The 18,738-nt window shown below is 37.4% G+C and overlaps 1 protein-coding gene across 10 annotated transcripts in view; it reads left to right on the top strand.

Annotated features, from left to right (window-relative positions):
- FAM135A (family with sequence similarity 135 member A) overlaps positions 1-18,738 on the top strand; it is a 152,699-nt gene that overhangs the window by 75,356 nt on the left and 58,605 nt on the right. For all 10 annotated transcript variants that reach the window (XM_026446739.1, XM_026446748.1, XM_026446743.1 and 7 more), the window contains one exon: positions 10,005-10,160. In XM_026446739.1, the coding sequence (XP_026302524.1) occupies positions 10,005-10,160 (156 nt within the window). The remainder of the gene's footprint in view (positions 1-10,004; positions 10,161-18,738) is intronic.

Below are 18,738 nucleotides of genomic sequence, written 5' to 3'. Positions count from 1 at the left end.
AAACAGAGGTTCATGTGAAGGTTCATAATATTGTAAAAATGTTTAATAAATGCCCAGTGGTAGAATGATTAAACAAATTATGGGATACTTGTAATCTAAGTTATACAGCCTTAAAAATGATGTTTTTGGCCAGGCGCAGTGGCTCACACCTGTAATCCAGGGAAGCCAAGGCGGATGGATCACCTGAGGTCAAGAGTTGGAGACCAGTCTGGCCAACATGGCGAAACCCCATCTCTACTAAAAATACAAAAATTAACTGGGTGTGGTAGTGGGCACCTGTAATCCCACTACTTGGGAGGCTGATTCAGGGAGAATCACTTGAACCCAGGAGGCAAAGGTTACAGTGAGCCAAGAGCATTCCATTGCACTCCAGCCTGACGACAGAGTCTTGCTCAGTCGCCCAGGCTGGAGTGCAGTGGGCGGATCTCAGCTCACTGCAAGCTCCGCCTCCCGGATTTACGCCATTCTCCTCCTTCAGCCTCCAGAGTAGCTGGGACTACAGGCGCCCACCACCTCGCCCGGCTAGTTTTTTGTATTTTTTAGTAGAGACGGGGTTTCATCGTGTTAGCCAGGATGGTCTTGATTTCCCGACCTCGTGATCCGCCCGTCTCGGCCTCCCAAAGTGCTGGGATTATAGGCTTGAGCCACCGCGTCTGGCCATAAAAAGATGTTTTTAACAAATGTTTGATGAGTGGAAAAATGTTCATATTGTATTATATTCAGTGAAAATTGTATAAAACTATATATTATTTTAGCTTTTGCTTTATGTATATAATTGAAAAAAACTTGAAGCCTGTACACTAAAATGAACTTTTTTCATCTTTTTTTGCTCATATTTTCTAAGTAAAGCAGCATTTTGCAATCAAACAAGATCAGTGAATGTTATGGGACAAAATATATATATAAGATAATGTGATTTGAAAAAAACACAGATGGCAGATGTAGCCAGACACAGTGGCACACACCTGTAGTCCCACCTACTCAGGAGACCGAGGTGGGAGTACTGCCTGAGTCCAGGAGTTGAGACTGTATTCATACCTTTGAATAGCCACTGCACTCCAGCCTGGGCCATGTAATGACACCCTGTCTCAAGTGTAAAAAAAAGCAAATAAAAATATACAAATGTAAAGTTTTATTCGTACATTTATATATGTAAAAGATCATGCCAAACTTAATTCTAATTTCCTTTTTTTTTTTTTTTTTTTTTTGAGACGGAGCCTTGCTCTGTTGCCCAGGCTGGAGTGCAGTGGCTGGATCTCAGCTCACTGCGAGCTCCGCCTCCTGGGTTTACGCCATTCTCCTGCCTCAGCCTCCAGAGTAGCTGGGACTACAGGCGCCCGCCACCTCGCCCGGCTAGTTTTTTGTATTTTTTAGTAGAGACGGGGTTTCACCCTGTTAGCCAGGATAGTCTCGATCTTCTGACCTCGTGATCCGCCCGTCTCGGCCTCCCAAAGTGCTGGGATTACAGGCTTGAGCCACCGCGCCCGGCCCTAATTTCCTTTTTTAATATAAAAAATTATATATTTTTTTAGGTATTTATTGCAAGAGATTTATGAAAACCAGAGAAATAATTTATCTATGCTTCATGGATGCTTTTCCAACAATGAGAGTACTAAAGTTTTTCAGAACCGCGGTATCATGATCCCTAGGGAATAAAATTAATAAGTACTAGGTACCTAGATAACCCTGCTCTCAGGAAAAATAAAAAGAGAGTTGTGTACTTTATTTATTTATTTATTTATTAGCCTGGGTGAAAGGCCAGAAAATTGTTTCTACTTTTGTATAGACCATGCTAAGTGAAGTGTTTCATATCTTATATAATACTATTTAATTACTCTCAGTTACTTATCCAACTCTTCTTTTTCTAAACTCCATTAAGACTCTCCTTGGGGACAATAATACTGCAAATTTCAGCTTATATTTTAAAGTCCATATTCTTAAAAGAGACATGAAAAACTTGTTAGCTTCATTTGTGCTACATTTGTAAAACCATCTCGGGAAAAAACAGCAGGAAATTCCTTATATGTTGATGAATCTTTATTCATTATATCTTGACTCTTAGCTTCCATTCCAGCTTCTGGTATTTATAAACCTTTTCCATAAATTATGGGAGCTCTTTTTCATAGAAATGTAAATATTTTCCATAAATTCTGTAAACATATAAATGTTTTTAATAAATTCTTTTTTTTTTTTTTTTTGAGATGGAGTCTCGCTCTGTCCCTCGGGCTGGAGTGCAGTGGCCAGATCTCAGCTCACTGCAAGCTCCGCCTCCCGGGTTTACGCCATTCTCCTGCCTCAGCCTCCCAAGTAGCTGGGACTACAGGCGCCAGCCACCTCGCCCGGCTAGCTTTTTTGTATTTTTTAGTAGAGACGGGGTTTCACCGTGTTAGCCAGGATGGTCTCGAACTCCTGACCTCGTGATCCGCCCGTCTCGGCCTCCCAAAGTGCTGGGATTACAGGCTTGAGCCACCGCGCCCGGCCCATTTAATTCTGTAAGTTTTTTTTATCTGAAAACTATAACTTCTCATTCACTCATTTATTCACTCAGTAAATATTTATTGAGTTACTACTATGTACCAGTAACTAGCGTCACAAAAGTGAATAGGACATGATCATAATTCCTCCCCTTCTTACTAATTTTGTTTAATTTTTGTTTAGCGTCTTCTCTGAGTTAGGTAAGATAAATGAAAGTGTGATATGAGTGGGGGAAGAAAAGCCTGCTGAACTGCAGACTTTAAAAAGAAATAAAAATAAACTGAGAGTAGCAGTATCATATGTGATAAGCAGTCTTTGGGGATATGCACGCACATACACACACACAGAAATTTATTTTTATTTTATTTTGTTTTAATTATACTTTAAATTCTGGGATACATGTGCAGAAAGTGCAGGTTCGTTACATAGGTATACACCTGCCATGGTGGTTTGCCGCACCCAGCAACCTGACATCTACATTAGGTATTTTTCCTAATGCTATCTCTCCCCTAGCCCCTCAATCTCTGACAGGCCCTGGTGTGTGATGTTCCCCGCTCTGTGTCCATGTGTTCTCATTGTTCAACTCCCACTTATGAGTGAGAACATGCGGTGTTTGGTTTTTCTGTTCCTGTGTCAGTTTGCTGAGAATGATGGTTTCCAGCTTTATCCATGTTCCTGCAAAGGACATGAACTCATCCTTTTTTATGGCCGCATAGTATTCTATGGTATATGTGTGCCACATTTGCTTTACCCACTCTATCATTGATGGGCATTTGGGTTGGTTACAGGTCTTCACTATTGTGAATAGTGCTGCAGTAAACATACGTATGCATGTATCTTTACAGTAGCACGATTTATAATCGTTTGGGTATATACCCAGTAATGGAATTGCGGGGTCAAGTGATATTTCTGGTTCTAGATCCTTGAGGAATCGCTACACTGTCTTCCACAATGGTTGAACTAATTTACACTCCCACCAGTAGTTTAAAAGCCTTTCTATTTTTCCACATCCTCTCCAGCATTGGTTGTTTCCTGACTTTTTAATGACCGCCTTTCTAACTGGTGTGAGATGGTATCTCATTGTGGTTTTGATTTGCATTTCTCTAATGACCAGTGATGATAAGCTTTTTTTTCGTATGTTTGTTGGCCGCATAAATGTCTTCTTTTGAGAAGTGTCTGTTCATATCCTTCATCCACTTTTCAGTGGGGTTGTTTTTTTCTTGTAAATTTGTTTAAGTTCCTTGTATATTCTGTATATGAGCCCTTTGTCTGATGGATAGATTGCAAAAATTTTCTCCCATTCTGTAGGTTGTCTGTTCACTCTGATGAGAGTTTCTTTTGCCGTGCAGAAGCTCTTTAGTTTAATTAGATGCCATTTGTCAATTTTGGCTTTTGTTGCCATTGCTTTTGGTGTTTTAGTCATGAAGTCTTTGCCCATCATGCCTATGTCCCGAATGGCATTGCCTAGGTTTTCTTGTAGGGTTTTTATGGTTTTAGGTCTTACATTTAAGTCTTTAATCCATCTTGAGTTAATTTTGTACAAGGTGTAAGGAAGGGGTCCAGTCTCAGTTTTCTGCGTATGGCTAGCCAATTTTCCCAACACCATATATTAAATAGGGAATCCTTTCCCCATTGCTTTTTTTTTTTTTTTTTTTTTTTTTTTTGGTCACATTTGTCAAAGATCAGATGGTTGTAGATGTGTGGTGATATTTCTGAGGCCTCTGTTCTGTTCCATTGGTCTATGTATCTGTTTTGTTACCAGTAACATACTGTTTTGGTTACTGTAGACTTGTAGTATAGTTTGAAGTCTGGTGGTGTTATGCCTCCAGCTTTGTTCTTTTTGTTTAGGATTATCTTGGCTATACGGGCTCTTTTTTGTTTCCATATGAAATTTAAAGTAGTTTTTTCTAATTCTGTGAAGAAAGTCAATGGTGGCTTGATGGGAATAGCATTGAATCTATAAATTACTTTGGGCAGTATAGACAGAATATTGATTCCTCCTATCCATGAGCATGGAATGTTTTTCCATTTGTTTGTGTCCTCTTATTTCCTTGAGCAGTGGTTTCTAGTTCTCCTTGAAGAGGTCCTTCACATCCCCTGTAAGTTGCATTCCTAGGTTTTTTATTCTCTTTGTAGCAATCGTGAATGGGAATTCACTCATGACTTGGCTGTCTGTCTATTATTGGTGTATAGGAATGCTTGTGATATTTGCACATTGATTTTGTATCCTGAAACTTTGCTGAAGCTGCTTATCAGCTTAAGGAGATTTTGGGCTGAGACGATGGGGTTTTCTAAATAGATAATTATGTCATCTGCAAACAGAGACAATGTGACTTCCTCTCTTCTATTTGAATACCTTTTATTTCTTTCTCTTGCCTGATTGCCCTGGCCAGAACTTCCAGTACTATGTTGAATAGGAGGTGTGAGAGAGGGCATTCTTGTCTTGTGCTGGTTTTCACAGGGAATGCTTCCCCCTTTTGTCCATTCAGTATGATATTGGTTGTAGGTTTGTCATAAATAGCTCTTATTATTTTGAGATATGTTCCATCAGTACCTACTTTATTGAAAGTTTTTAACATGAAGGGATGTTAAATTTTAGCAAAGGCCTTTTCTGCATCTATTGAGATAATCATGTGGTTTATGGATTACATTTATTGATTTGCATATGTTGAACCAGCCTTGCATCCCAGGGATGAAGCCGACTTGATCGTGGTGGATAATCTTTTTGATGTGCTGCTGGATTAGGTTTGCCAGTATTTTTTTTTTTTTTTTTTAGAGGCATGCCCAAGCTGAATTTTTATATTTCTCCTCCCCCTAAACTGCCCCATCTTCAGCCTTTTCTATTTCATTTCTTGGCAGCTCCTTCCAGTCGCTCAAGCCAAAAACGATTGAGTTGTCCTTGAAAGATGCTCCCCCTCCCCAATATTCCACATTCAATCCATCAGCAAATCCTGTCAGTTCTGCCTTTAGCACATATCCAGAGTCTGATCATTTTGTAATCATCTCCACTACTATTACCTTGGTGTAAAACATTATCTCTTGGCCTGATTATTTCATGACCTCCTCTATCTGTCAGCTATTGCCATGATGACATTGCCAAACAACTTGAAATGTCAATTGCTTGCAACAAACATTCATTTTGCTTGCTCAATGGTCTGGGGTCAGCTGGGCTGGTTTGGCTTCAGTCTGAGAGTTGGGTTTGTATCCTTTCTATGTATCTCTTCATTCTGGAATAGCAGCCAACTGGGTCATGTTCTTCTCACAGCAGATGGCAGGCACACAAAAGGCCAAGTAAATAATACAAACACATTTACAATCTCTGCTAGCGCTATATCCACTGACATTCCACTGGACATAGCAAGTTACATAGTCATGTTCAGCATCAATGTGGTGGCAAAATATAGTTTGCTTGTTTACTTATTTTGAGATATGTTCCATCAGTACCTACTTTATTGAGAGTTTTTAACATGAAGTGATGTTAAATTTTAGCAAAGGCCTTTTCTGCATCTATTGAGATAATCATGTGGTTTATGGATTACATTTATTGATTTGCATATGTTGAACCAGCCTTGCATCCCAGGGATGAAGCCGACTTGATCGTGGTGGATAATCTTTTTGATGTGCTGCTGGATTAGGTTTGCCAGTATTTTATTGAGGATTTTCTCATCGATGTTCATCAGAGATATTGGCCTGAAATTTTCTTTTTTTGTTGTGTCTGTGCCAGGTTTTGGTATCAGGATGATGCTGGTCTCATAAAATGAGTTAGGCAGGAGTCCCTACTTTTCCATTGTTTGGAATAGTTTCAGAAGGAATTCAGTACTAGCCCCTCTTTGTACCTCTGGTAGAATTTGGCTGTGAATCCGTCTGGTCCTGGAGTTTTTTTGGTTGGTAGCTATTAATTACTGCCTCAATTTCAGACCTTGTTATTGGCCTATTCAGGGATTCAGCATCTTCCTGGTTTACTCTTCGGAGGGTGTATGTGTCCAGGAATTTATCCATTTCTTCCAAATTTTCTAGTTTGTTTGTGTAGAGGTGTTTGTAGTATTCTCTGATGTTACTTTGTATTTCTGTGGGGTCAGTAGTGATATCCCCTTTATCATTTTTTGTGTCTGTTTGTTTCTTCTTCTTTATTAGTCTGGCTAGTGGTCTACCTATTTTGTTAATCTTTTCAAAAACACCAGTTCCCGGATTCACTGATTTTTTTTTTTTTTAAGGTTTTTCATGTCTCTGTCTCCTTCAGTTCTGCTCTGATTTTAGTTATTTCTTGTCTTCTGCTAGCTTTTGAATTTGTTTGCTCTTGCTTCTATAATTCTTTTAATTGTGATGTTATGGTGTCGATTTTAGATCTTTTCAACTTTCTGATGTGGGCATTTAGTGCTGTCAATTTCGCTGTTAACACTGCTTTAGCTGTGTCCCAGAAATTCTGGTACATTGTCTCTTTGTTCTCATTGGTTTCAAAGAACTTCTTTATTTCTACCTTAATTTCGTTGTTTACCCAGTAGTCATTCAGGAGCAGGTTGTTCAGTTTCCACGTAGTTCTGCAGCTTTGAGTGAGTTTCTTAATCCTGAGTTATAATTTGATTGCACTGTGGTCAGAGAGACTGTTTATTATGATTTCCATTCTTTTGCAGTTGCTGAGGGGTATTTTACTTCCAATTATGTAATCGATTTTAGTGCTATGTGGCACTGAGAAGAATGTATATTCTATTCATTTGGGGTGAAGAGTTCTGTAGATGTCTACTAGGTCCACCTGGTCCAGAGCTGAGTTCAAGTCCTGAATGTCCTTGTTAATTGCCTGCCTTGTTGATCTGTCTAATAATGACAGTGGGATGTTAAAGACTCCTACTATTATTGTGTGGGAGTCTAAGTCTCTTTGTAGGTTTCTAATAACTTGCTTTATGAATCTGGGTTCTCCTGTATTGGATGCATATATATTTTGGATAGTTAGCTCTTGTTGAATTGATCCCTTTACTTTTATGCCCTTCTTTATCTTTTTTTTCATCTTTGTTGGTTTACAATCTGTTTTATCAGAGACTAGGATTGCGTCCCCTGCTTTTTTTTCTTTTTTTTTTTTTCTTTTTGCTTTCCACTTGCTTGGTGAATATTCCTCCATCCCTTTATTTTGAGCCTATATGTGTCTTTGTACATGAGATGGGTCTCCTGAATACAGCCCACCGATGGGTCTTGATTCTTTATCCAATTTGCCAGTCTGTATTTTTAATTGGAGCATTTAGTCTATTTACATGTAAGTTTAATATTGTTACCTATTAATTTGATCTTGTCATCATGATACTAGCTGGTTATTTTGCCCATTAGTCAATACAGTTTCTTCATAGTGTCATTGGTCTTTATATTTTCGTGTGTTTTTACAGTGGCTGGTACTGGTTTTCCTTTACATATTTATTGCTTCCTTCAGGAGCTCTTGTAAGGCAGGCCTGATGACAAAATCCCTCAGCATTTCCTTGTCTGTAAAGGATTTTATTTTTCCTTCACTTAGAAGCTTTTTGGTTGGATATGAAATTCTGGGTTGAAAATGCTTTTCTTTTGATAATGTTGACTATTGGCCCCCACTCTCTTCTGGCTTGTAGGGTTTCTGCAGAGAGCTCTGCTATTATTCTGATGGGCTTCCCTTTGTAGGTAACCTGATCTTTCTCTCTGACTGCCCTTAGCATTTTTTCCTTGATTTCAACCTTGGAGAATCTGAAGATTATGTGTTCTTGGGATTGCTCTTCCTGAGGAGAATCTTAGTGGTGTTCTCTGTATTTCCTGAGTTTGAATATTGGCCTGTCATGCTAGGTTAGGGAAGTTCTCCTGGATAATATCCTGAAGTGTGTTTTCCATCTTGGTTCCATTCTCCCTGTCACTTTCAGAGCTGGTGCACTGTGCTTGGAGAATCCCTCTTGTCAGGATCAGCTGCTCTCTTCAGAGCTAGCAGGCAGGAACGATTAAATCCGCTGAAGCTGCACCCACAGCTGTCCCTTCCCCCAGGGGCTCTCTCCCAGGGAGATGGGAGTTTATCTGTAAGCCCCTGACTGGGGCTGTTACCCTTTCTTCAATGATGCCCTGCTCAGTGAGGAGGAATCTAAAGAAGTAGTCTGGCTGCAGCTGCTTTGCCGCACTGTGATGAGTTCTACCCAGTCTAAACCTTCCAGCCTCCTTAGCACTGTCAGTGGAAAACCACCTACTAAAGCCTTAGTAATGGCAGACGCCCCTCCCTTACCAAACTTGATCTTCCCCAGTCGACTTCGGACTGCTCTGCTGGCAGCGAGAATTTCAAGCCATTGATTCCTAGGTTGCTGGGCTCGGTGGGAGTGGGACCCGCTGAGCGAGACCACCTGGATCCCTGGCTTCAGCCTCCTTTGCAGGGGAGTGAACGGTTCTGTCTTGCTGGGGTTCCAGGCACCACTGGGGTATGAAAAAAACTCCTTCAGCTAGCTCAGTGTCTGCCCAAACAACTGCCCACTTTTGTGCTTGTAACCCAGGGTCCTGGTGGTGTAGGCATATGAGGGAACCTCCTGATCTGCAGATTGCAAAAACTGTGAGAAAAGCCTAGTGATCTGGCTGGATAGCACAGCCCTCATGGCTTTCCTTGGCTGGGGGAGGGAGGTTCCCTGGCTTCTGGTACTTCCCAGGTGAAGCAACGCCCCATCCTACTTCTACTCACCCTCTGTGGGTTGGACTCACTGCCTAACCAGTCCCAATGAGATGAACTGGGTACCTCAGTTGGAAATGCAGAAATCACCCACCTCCTGCCTTGGTGTCACTGGGAGCTGCAGACCGGAGCTATTCCTATTCGGCCATCTTCCGATCATGTCCTAATAACAGTATTTTATAATAGTTTGTTTACCTGCTTTTCTCTCCTCACTAGACCGTGAACTTCTCATATTAATCTTTGTATCTCTAGAATCTAGGCCATTAGCATTTAAAATGTGTTCAGTAAATACCAAGTGAGTGAATTGTTAGAAATGAAAAAAAAATAAGTGTTTGACAACTCTGTGAAAGGATTACTCACAAGTGAAGTAGAATCTAAGAACATAGGAGTGAGAGAAAAGGACTACTTCAGAAAGTATCTCAATTTTTTCTAAGGAGTCATAGATATTTTAAGTATTTTTCTTAGCTGGTTGAAGAAAAATCTTAAGAATATATTATCTTTCAAAAAAATTATAACTCATCATTATTTGAATACTATGTTTAAAATTCCCAGTATTTTGATGTTAGAAGTTGATCATTCTCTATAGCATCCTAATTTGTCATTTTAGTTTACAATTGACATTATTTCAGTTAACAAGACATCTTAGATATTGAAATATTGGTTAAGTTGTTGAAAATGGCTTCAGTAACTATCAGGTAATTGAAAAACCATTGTCAATTGATCTTTCTCTCTCTACACACATGTCCATGCACATACAAATGCACATTTCTTTTTTTAAATCACAAATTTGCCTTTGTATTAATAATCTCAATAACATATTTAAGTATGTTACATTAAATCTCGGGAAACAGTGAAATTTTTTTTCTTTTCATTTCAGAAAATAGAGAATCCTGATGAACTGGCAGAACTTATCAATATGAATCTTGCACAACTTTGCTCACTTTTGATGGCTTTATGGGGACAGTTTCTGGAAGTTATAACACTACACGAAGAACTAAGAATATTATTAGCACAAGAGCACCATACTTTGAGGGTAAGTTAAAGAGAAGTGATTTTAGAGCATTTTAATGAGTATTATTTACCTTTAGAAAATTTTTATGAACACAAACCTGATTTTTACCTATATATTGATAAATCAGAAGACATTTATCATAATGTTATTGTTTGACTTCCAAAATTAATAATGAAATGGAACAATACAGTTAAGCATATGACCTGTTTCAATCACAATCCCTGCTACTAAGCAAAACCACCTAAAAGTAAGTAAAATCGGAAAATATATGATACAGAATAGCCCCTGGAACCAAAGAATAGGAATTAATAGCCAAGCCTCATTAGGGACAGGAATCAGGAACCAGAGAACTATCTCAAACTTAGTCTTCCTCTTCTCCTTTTCCTTCCCTTCTTCTATCACTGACCTAATAAAGGAATGTGTATTATAAACTTGGCAGGGTGGAGGGAGCAGTCCACACATTACACATATATGTTTGCTGTAGACCTAGTATGGACATTATGCAGGAATTTCTATGCAGTTTTATTGTATAGCATCTAAAGAGATTTTACGTGTTAAATAACTATCTTTCCATCTTTTTTCCTTATATACTCTGCATGCACCCTGATTTTACCTTACATGCTAGGAGTTCCTCCAAACATCATTAATTTCTTTTCCGTTTTAAAAAAAATTTTCTTAATTATAAAACATAACATATACTCAAAGTCAGAAAATGCATGAAATACACACATTTTATCAAATAATTAAAAGCATACACGCTTTCAGTTATTATCCAGATCGAGAAGTAGAATACTCTTAATACTACAGATGTTTTCTCTGTGTCTTTTCCACTTACTATACCCTTCCTAATACTTAGAAGTAATCACTATCCTGTCTTTTGTTGTGACGAGTTCCCTTACTTCTCTTTTAGTTTTATCACCTATGTATGCATGTGAAATAGTAGAGGTTGTTTCCACCTGTTATTGAATTCTATATAGATGAAATTGTACAGTAATGTTCTTCTGTATCTTGCTTTTTCAATCAAGACATTAGAAGATTAATCCATCTTTTTTGACAGTACCTGTAGATTGTTCATTATCATTGCTGTAATATATCTCCATTTGAATATACCCACATTTGTTTATCCATTCTACTGTTGATAGATACTTGGATTACTTCTAACTTGCAGTAGCTATTACAAACCAAACTGCTATGAACATTCTTGTATATATGTCCTGGCATACCAGTTTATCTGAAATACTTACCTGTGAGGGAAATTGCTGAGTCATAGGGTATGCATAACTTCAATTTTACTAGCTAATGTGACAGTTTTCAGAGTTGTACCAATTTTTACTCCCACCAGCACAGTTTGTTACTCCACATACTCTCCGACTCTTGATACTGGCAAGCTTTTTAAACTTTGCCAAACTGATGGATGTGAATTGGTATATTATTGAGGCCTAATTTGCATTTATCTGATTACCCATGTGGTTGAGCACTGCTTTGTGTGATTATTGGTTATGCAGGTTTGCCCCATATGAAGTGCCTATTCTAATCTTTTGCCCATTTCTAATAAGGTTACTTTTTTCTTCTTTATTTCTAATACTTTTCTGTGTCCTTTGTTATGTGTTTTTACTAATAGAGCCTCTCTCATTCATGGTTTATTGTTTTCATTGACTTTATATTGTTTTTTAATGAACTGGAGGTCTTAATTTTAGAATAGAAGGAAACTAAGAGAAAGGCCAGACATGGACATAGCCATTTTTGGACATAACATATCTGGATCAGTGAGATTTTTCAATAAATGATGTTTGAGACAATTGGGTATCCATGTGGTAAAAATTAAATAAAATTCAGTTCCAAGTGGATTGAAGATTTAAATGTGAAAGGCAAAACTGTAAAGCTTCTAAAGTATAATCAGAAACTTACAGAAGACTTTAAAAAGTTGGCTGGGAGTGGTGGCTCACACCTGTAATCCCGGCACTTTCGGAGGCCAAAGCAGGTGGATCACCTGAGGTCAGCAGTTCAAGACCAGCCTGGCCAACATGGTGAAACCCCATCTCTACTAAAAACACAAAAAGTATCCAGGTATGGTGGCGAGTGCCTGTAGTCCCAGCTACTTGGAAGGCTGAGGCAGGTGGTGGAGGTGGAGGTTGCAGTGAGCTGAGATCACACCACTGCACTCCAGCCTGGGCAACAAGAGCGAAACTCCATCTCAAAAAAAAAAAAAAAGATAATGCAGAGTACTTCTATATAATTTTCATCAGAATCACTAAGCAGCATTTTGGCACATTTGCTTTATCCTTGCCTCTTTTTTGTAGGTAGATACACATGTAAATACGCATACATATATACTTACATTGTTTTTCCTGAGCAATATGATATTTATAGACATAGTATTCTTTTATGATTAAGTACTTCAGCATATATATCCTAAGAATAAGGACATTCTCTTAGTTAACCAGTACACTGATCTACTTTAGAAAATTTTATATTGATACAATACTGATATTTAATGTATGGCCCATATTTAAGTTTTACCAATCATCTTACTAATGTTTTGCATAACAAATTTTTCCAAGATCAAATTCAGGTTCACATTGAATTCAGTTTTCATGTTCCTTTACTCATTTAATCTGGACTAATTCCTTATCTGCATGACCTTGACTTTTTTGAAGAGTATTGGCCAGTAAGTTTGTGAACTATTCTTCAGTTTGGGTTTGTATTATATTTCCCAGTGATTAGATTAAGATGACACAGTATTGGAGGATACTACAGTTTTTTTCAATCAGTTTTGGTAAATTACATTTTTCGAGGAGTTTACCCATTCTAAGTTTTTTTAATTTATAGACATCAAGTAGTTCATAGTATCCTTCAATTATCTTTTTAATATCTACAATATCTAATGTTTTCTAGTTTCATTCCTGATTTTATTCTAGTTTCTAGTTGTTTGTGCCTTCACTCTTTTTTTCTTGAATTGTCTTACCAGACCTTTGTTATTTTATTTGTCTTTTCAAAAAAGCAATTTTTGGTGGTGGTAATTTTCTCCCTGTGTGTTTTGTTTTGTTTCATTATTTTTGCTATATTGTAGCAAATAGGATCCATATATCAAATACTGTTATTTTATAGGACTTTTTCTTAGAAGTTCTTTATTAAAGATCAATCACCTTCTCTAAAGGGCTAAATAAAAAGGATTCTACAATGGATGAAATAGCGTAATCACTGTATTCAACTTACTAATGGTCTGGCATCATCTTAATGTAGCAATTTAGAATGAATAACATAATGAATGGAATGTATTTTTTTCGGCAATTTTCATGAACATCATTTCTCATTACCAAGATTTTGAATAACAATGAATTATGGTAATAGTATCAGAAAGGTAGCCAGTTTTCAGGGTAAATTAAAGTGACGTTGATAAGCATTAAAGGATCTCACTGACATTCTTTTTTTGGAAATTTAGGACTCTGACAAGACTTGAAAGCCAGTCCACCTCATAGAGAGGTGAGGTGAATGCATACCAATACCTCAGGCAAAGTTTTCTTGGAAAGTATGTCAGAATACACAACCAGCGACCCAATTTTCTATGCTGTAGAACAAGAATCAGCTTTTTCTGTTAAGGACCAAATGGTAAACATTTTGGGCTTCGGGAGCCACACATTTTTGCCTTAACTACTCAACTCTGTTGTAACATGAAAGCCACCATGGATGGTATATGAATAGGTGAATGTGGCTGTGTTTCAATAAAGTTTTATTTACAAAAACAGGTGTTGGGCCAGATTTGGTTCTCAGGCTGTAGTTTGCCAACCCCTACATTATAAAACTAAGAGGAGAGTTGATACCTCTTCCACAAAATAAAAGTCTGTTTGAAAGTTATTTTTAGTGACCAGTAGAAGTATAGGCCAGTAGCAAGAAATAGTTTTACTTGGGAAAGGTAATCTTCAGGGTATTTTTTTCTTTTTTTTTTTATTTTGTTTTTTCTTTTCTTTTCTTTTCTTTTTTTTTTTTTAATTTTTGTGTTTTTATTTAGTTCCCACAAGCAGACAGGGCATTTTTTTTTAAACTATGTGTTACTAGAGAAAAATATTATAGTTCCATTAAATTGTTCTGTTTGTGTCACCTGAATGGAAGTTCTGGGAAGAGAATGGTTGCAAGGATTAGATGCAACTTTATAGCTTGATATTCAATGGGAAAGAAGCTGTTCTGGGTGGAATAGGAACAAGAAGGTAAACTTAAAAGAGCAGCTGGTGAACACAACTTTGAGAAGAAAGGACAAAGAAAGGGGACCAAGATGAAAATCAGGTTTGTGGAAAACTAGAATACCAAAGATAAACTTTGGAATTTTACCTAGAGCTTCCCTTTTCTCACCCCATTCCAGATACCAGGATAGGGCCTATTTTAATTCCTAAATGAATCATGGAAGGATAATAAAGACAAAATAAGAGAATGTCCTAATGTTACTCAAGCAGGAATAAGCCTTGCCCTTCCCTGCCATGTATCACAAAAACTGTGGCCATGGTAGCATATTGTGTTATCTCGCTCCCATTTATGCAATTCAGGAGGAACTTTGCTAATAAAGTATCTTGTTCTTCTGAGAATACAGTGCTAAGCCTACAGGAACTGAAGTAGCCTAAAGGTCATTCAATGTTTGTACAGGGACAGACTTAGCTACAATAAAGTATATAGGCTGCCTGATAACGAATTCACAAGCAGCACAATTGAACTAAGTCGCAGAAATAAACCTTGATACGAAATCTCTCCTTATTGGTGTGAAAGCAAATTATGAAGCAAAGAGTTGGACTAAAAAGAGGAAATGTAAATCCATACTTGAAAAGAACAATTTAATAAATTGGTTTTATACCGGTTCAACCATATTATTTAATATTCAGATCCAGCGAGTTCAGGTTTTCAAATTTTTGGCGAATCAAGGCATCCAAACTTGTTGAGCTTCTGTAGTCATATGCCGTACACATTCGCGCTACATCATAGAGACTATTGTGTGTGAATAGTTACAGGTGCCCCATGCTAATTAAAAAGATAAAATATATTTATGATAAGTGAATAATGTTTTTGTCATTTCGAACTAAAATGGAATGATCAAGTGGGACAACTTATATAAAAAGCAAAAAAAAAAAATCTGAAATCATCCTGAATTTTATGTGTCCAGAACTGTAAAGAATCTTGAGATTTTGCCCTCCTAATTATATGCCAGCAAGTTAGTCTATCATAGATTGATTCATGTATAGCAGCAGAAAACATGAGACAAAGGACCTTATTAATGGTAATATTATAATATGTTCTCTTTCTTTGAGCCCAGATTTTCCCCGGCCCAACATAAAAAAGGCCAGGCTCACACTAGTGGATTGCAATACAGGAGAAAAACTCTGTGCTTAGGGATCCAAAATATTTTATAATAGATAGCAAGGTTTATCCACCGATGCTGTAACCTGTTCTTTGCTCCAAAGGGAGACATATCTCCATTTTCCCAGGCTTTTCCCTAATATGAACATCCTTGAAAAGATAGTCTGTAACAAAGACAGTCAGGGTTTCTGCTCACAAACCTTTCAGAAATGCAAGGGACGCATGAAGAATTGTCTCTCAACAGTATGTCTTACAGAGAACTTGCTTTCATTGCAGTTTATTTCCTCAATAATTTTACTGATCTTTATTGCTAGTGCTTCCAAAGATACCTCTTGTTGTGTTATAATGCTTCCCATTATAACATCAGAGATGCCATATTTAATATTGATTGTAACTTGTGTCTGGAATTATAAGTCCAATATTAGGGAAATAATATACTCAATTTGCAGATCAGGAGAGCCAGATTTTGTGCTTTGTGCTAACATTGCTGACCTAAACAAGCTTTTGTTAGGGTTAGTGGAGTCAAAGTAACAGTTGATTTCACATTCTTTCAGAGACATGTTAACCATCAGCTTGTATAAATCTTTAGTTCTATTATGCCAAATGTTTATAAAGATCCTGCAGCCAAATACATAGGGTTGCCAGATGAAATGCAGAATGCCCACTTAAATTTGGATTTCAGGTAAATAGTAAATGATATTTCAATATATCTGGTGCAACCCTATCAGATAACATACTAAAGCATCAAAGGGTTTAACTGTATTTTACATATTTTTGTATGTGAGGTATTAATATATCTTGGATACAGAAAAGAATTCCTTGGTCAAGAAGAAAACAAATTTCAAGCTTATTCTTATGTGGAAGCAGGGCCTTTTGGAAACATATGGCTTTACTTAAAATGCACGCACTATTATTGATGGTTCTAACCTAGAGCAAAAAAATCCAAGTTGATATGGTGACTCTGCTATTCAGTTACTTAGTATTCTGTAATACTGTTCATTTAAATTCATCACATTAACATGTCTTTCCTGGCTGGGCATAGTGGCTCACACTTGTAATCCCAGCACTTTCGAAGGTGGAAGTGGGAGGATCACTTGGGGCTGGGAGTTTACAACCAGCCTGAGCAACACAGTGAGATCCTGTCTCTGTTTAAAAAAAATTGTGTCTTTCCTTGAACTATAAAATGGAAACTCTGCTTCTATGAAGTTAGCCTCTTTTTTCTTTGTCTAACTTCTCTCCCACCTTGTAGTTGCCTGTTTATGTTTTTGAGTTCATAGCAACAGGTTTGTTACTAATACTTTATTGAAATTATGATTCTTCCAGGACCACTGCCTGTAAGCCCAAGAACTCATCTAAAAATTGAAAGGAGACCTTCATAGATGGATAGACTATATTGGAAATGGCTCTTGGAAATGAAAAGTTTTGTTTGTTTGTTTTTCCCACAGAATGTTTATAGATAGACCATAGTAATTTATTTATATTTTTACTTAATAAACATGTGTATAGCAATTATTATCTGTGTAAGGCACTAATTGCTTTATGAATGTTAACTCATTTAATCATCAATACAATCTCATGAAGTAAATACTTTGTCATTCCCATTTTATAAAAGAAATATTGAGGTTATAGAAAGGTGAAATAACTTAGCCAAAGTTGCATGACTTGTACATGGTAGTGACTGGATGGGAACCCAAGCAGTAGATGCAGACCTAATATTTCTACATTTCATCTCTTTCCCATGAATTTGCAAAATATTCAAAATGAAGTGTAAGTTAAGACTTCAAACAAAATAGTAGTACAAACTTATAACATTAGAATACCATTTATTATGATGCTGGTTTGCTATACTGTTTATGTTTTACAAGCAAAGAGAAATACAATCTCAAACATAGTTTTCAGTGTCAACTTGGTGGTATAAAATATAGTTTTGGATTTTTTTCCAATTGAATTAGAGAACATGCCATTTGCTGTATTCACTGGAATTAATCATAGAAAAAAATACTGTGGAACACTAAGTATGCTGCCAATGGTCTAATAGGTAGGAAATCAAAACGTTTGTTGACAGCACCACCAAAGTAGAAGATTCAAAGGCATAGATGTTACCTAATATGACACATAGAGGTAACTGTGTCCTAAAATGTAATATTGTTGGGGAGGGCGGGGATAACAAATTTTGAGTGTAACAGATTTTATGTAACACAAATTAACCGTTAACAATTTTAATGTGTACAATTCGGTGGCATTTAATATAGTCACAGTGTTGTGTAACCATCACCTCTGTCTTATTTCAAGACATTTACATCACTCCAAAAGGAAACCTTGTACACATTAAGGAATCACTCCCATGTCCCCTTTACCCATTCCCTGTCAAGGGCTAGTCTCATTTACTGATCTTGGATGTTTCATATAAATGTAACCATACAACATTTTGTATCTGGTTTCTTTCACTTAGAATAATGTACCAAGTTACATCCGTGTTTTACATGTATCCATATAATGATTTTTTTTTATTATACTTTAAGTTCTGGGGTACATGTGCACAACATGCAGGTTTGTTACGTATGTATACTTGTGCCATGTTGATGTGCTGCACCCATCAACTCGTCAGCACCCATCAACTCGTCATTTACATCAGGTATAACTCCCAATGCAATCCCTCCCCCCTCCCCCCCACCATAATAGGCCCCGGTGTGTGATGTTCCCTTTCCTGAGTCCAAGTGATCTCATTGTTCAATTCCCACCTATGAGTGAGAACATGCGGTATTTGGTTTTCTGTTCTTGCAATAGTTTGCTGAGAATGATGGTTTCCAGCTGCCTCCATGTCCCTACAAAGGACACAAACTCATCCTTTTTTATGGCTGCATAGTATTCCATGGTGTATATGTGCCACATTTTCTTAATCCAGTCTGTCACTGATGGACATCTGGGTTGATTCCAAGTCTTTCCTATGGTGAATAGTGCCGCAATGAACATATGTGTGCATGTGTCTTTATAGCAGCATGATTTATAATCCTTTGGGTATATACCCAGTAATGGGATGGCTGGGTCACATGGTACTTCTAGTTCTAGATCCTTGAGGAATCGCCATACTGTTTTCCATAATGGTTGAACTAGTTTACAGTCCCACCAACAGTGTAAAAGTGTTCCTATTTCTCCACATCCTCTCCAGCACCTGTCGTTTCCTGACTTTGTAATGATTGCCATTCTAACTAGTGTGAGATGGTATCTCATTGTGGTTTTGATTTGCATTTCTCTGATG

This window comes from Piliocolobus tephrosceles, chromosome 5, assembly GCF_002776525.5.
Source record: "Piliocolobus tephrosceles isolate RC106 chromosome 5, ASM277652v3, whole genome shotgun sequence".
In the NCBI taxonomy this organism is placed as follows: Eukaryota; Metazoa; Chordata; class Mammalia; order Primates; family Cercopithecidae; genus Piliocolobus; species Piliocolobus tephrosceles.
This window is presented reverse-complemented; position numbering and strand designations above follow the sequence as displayed.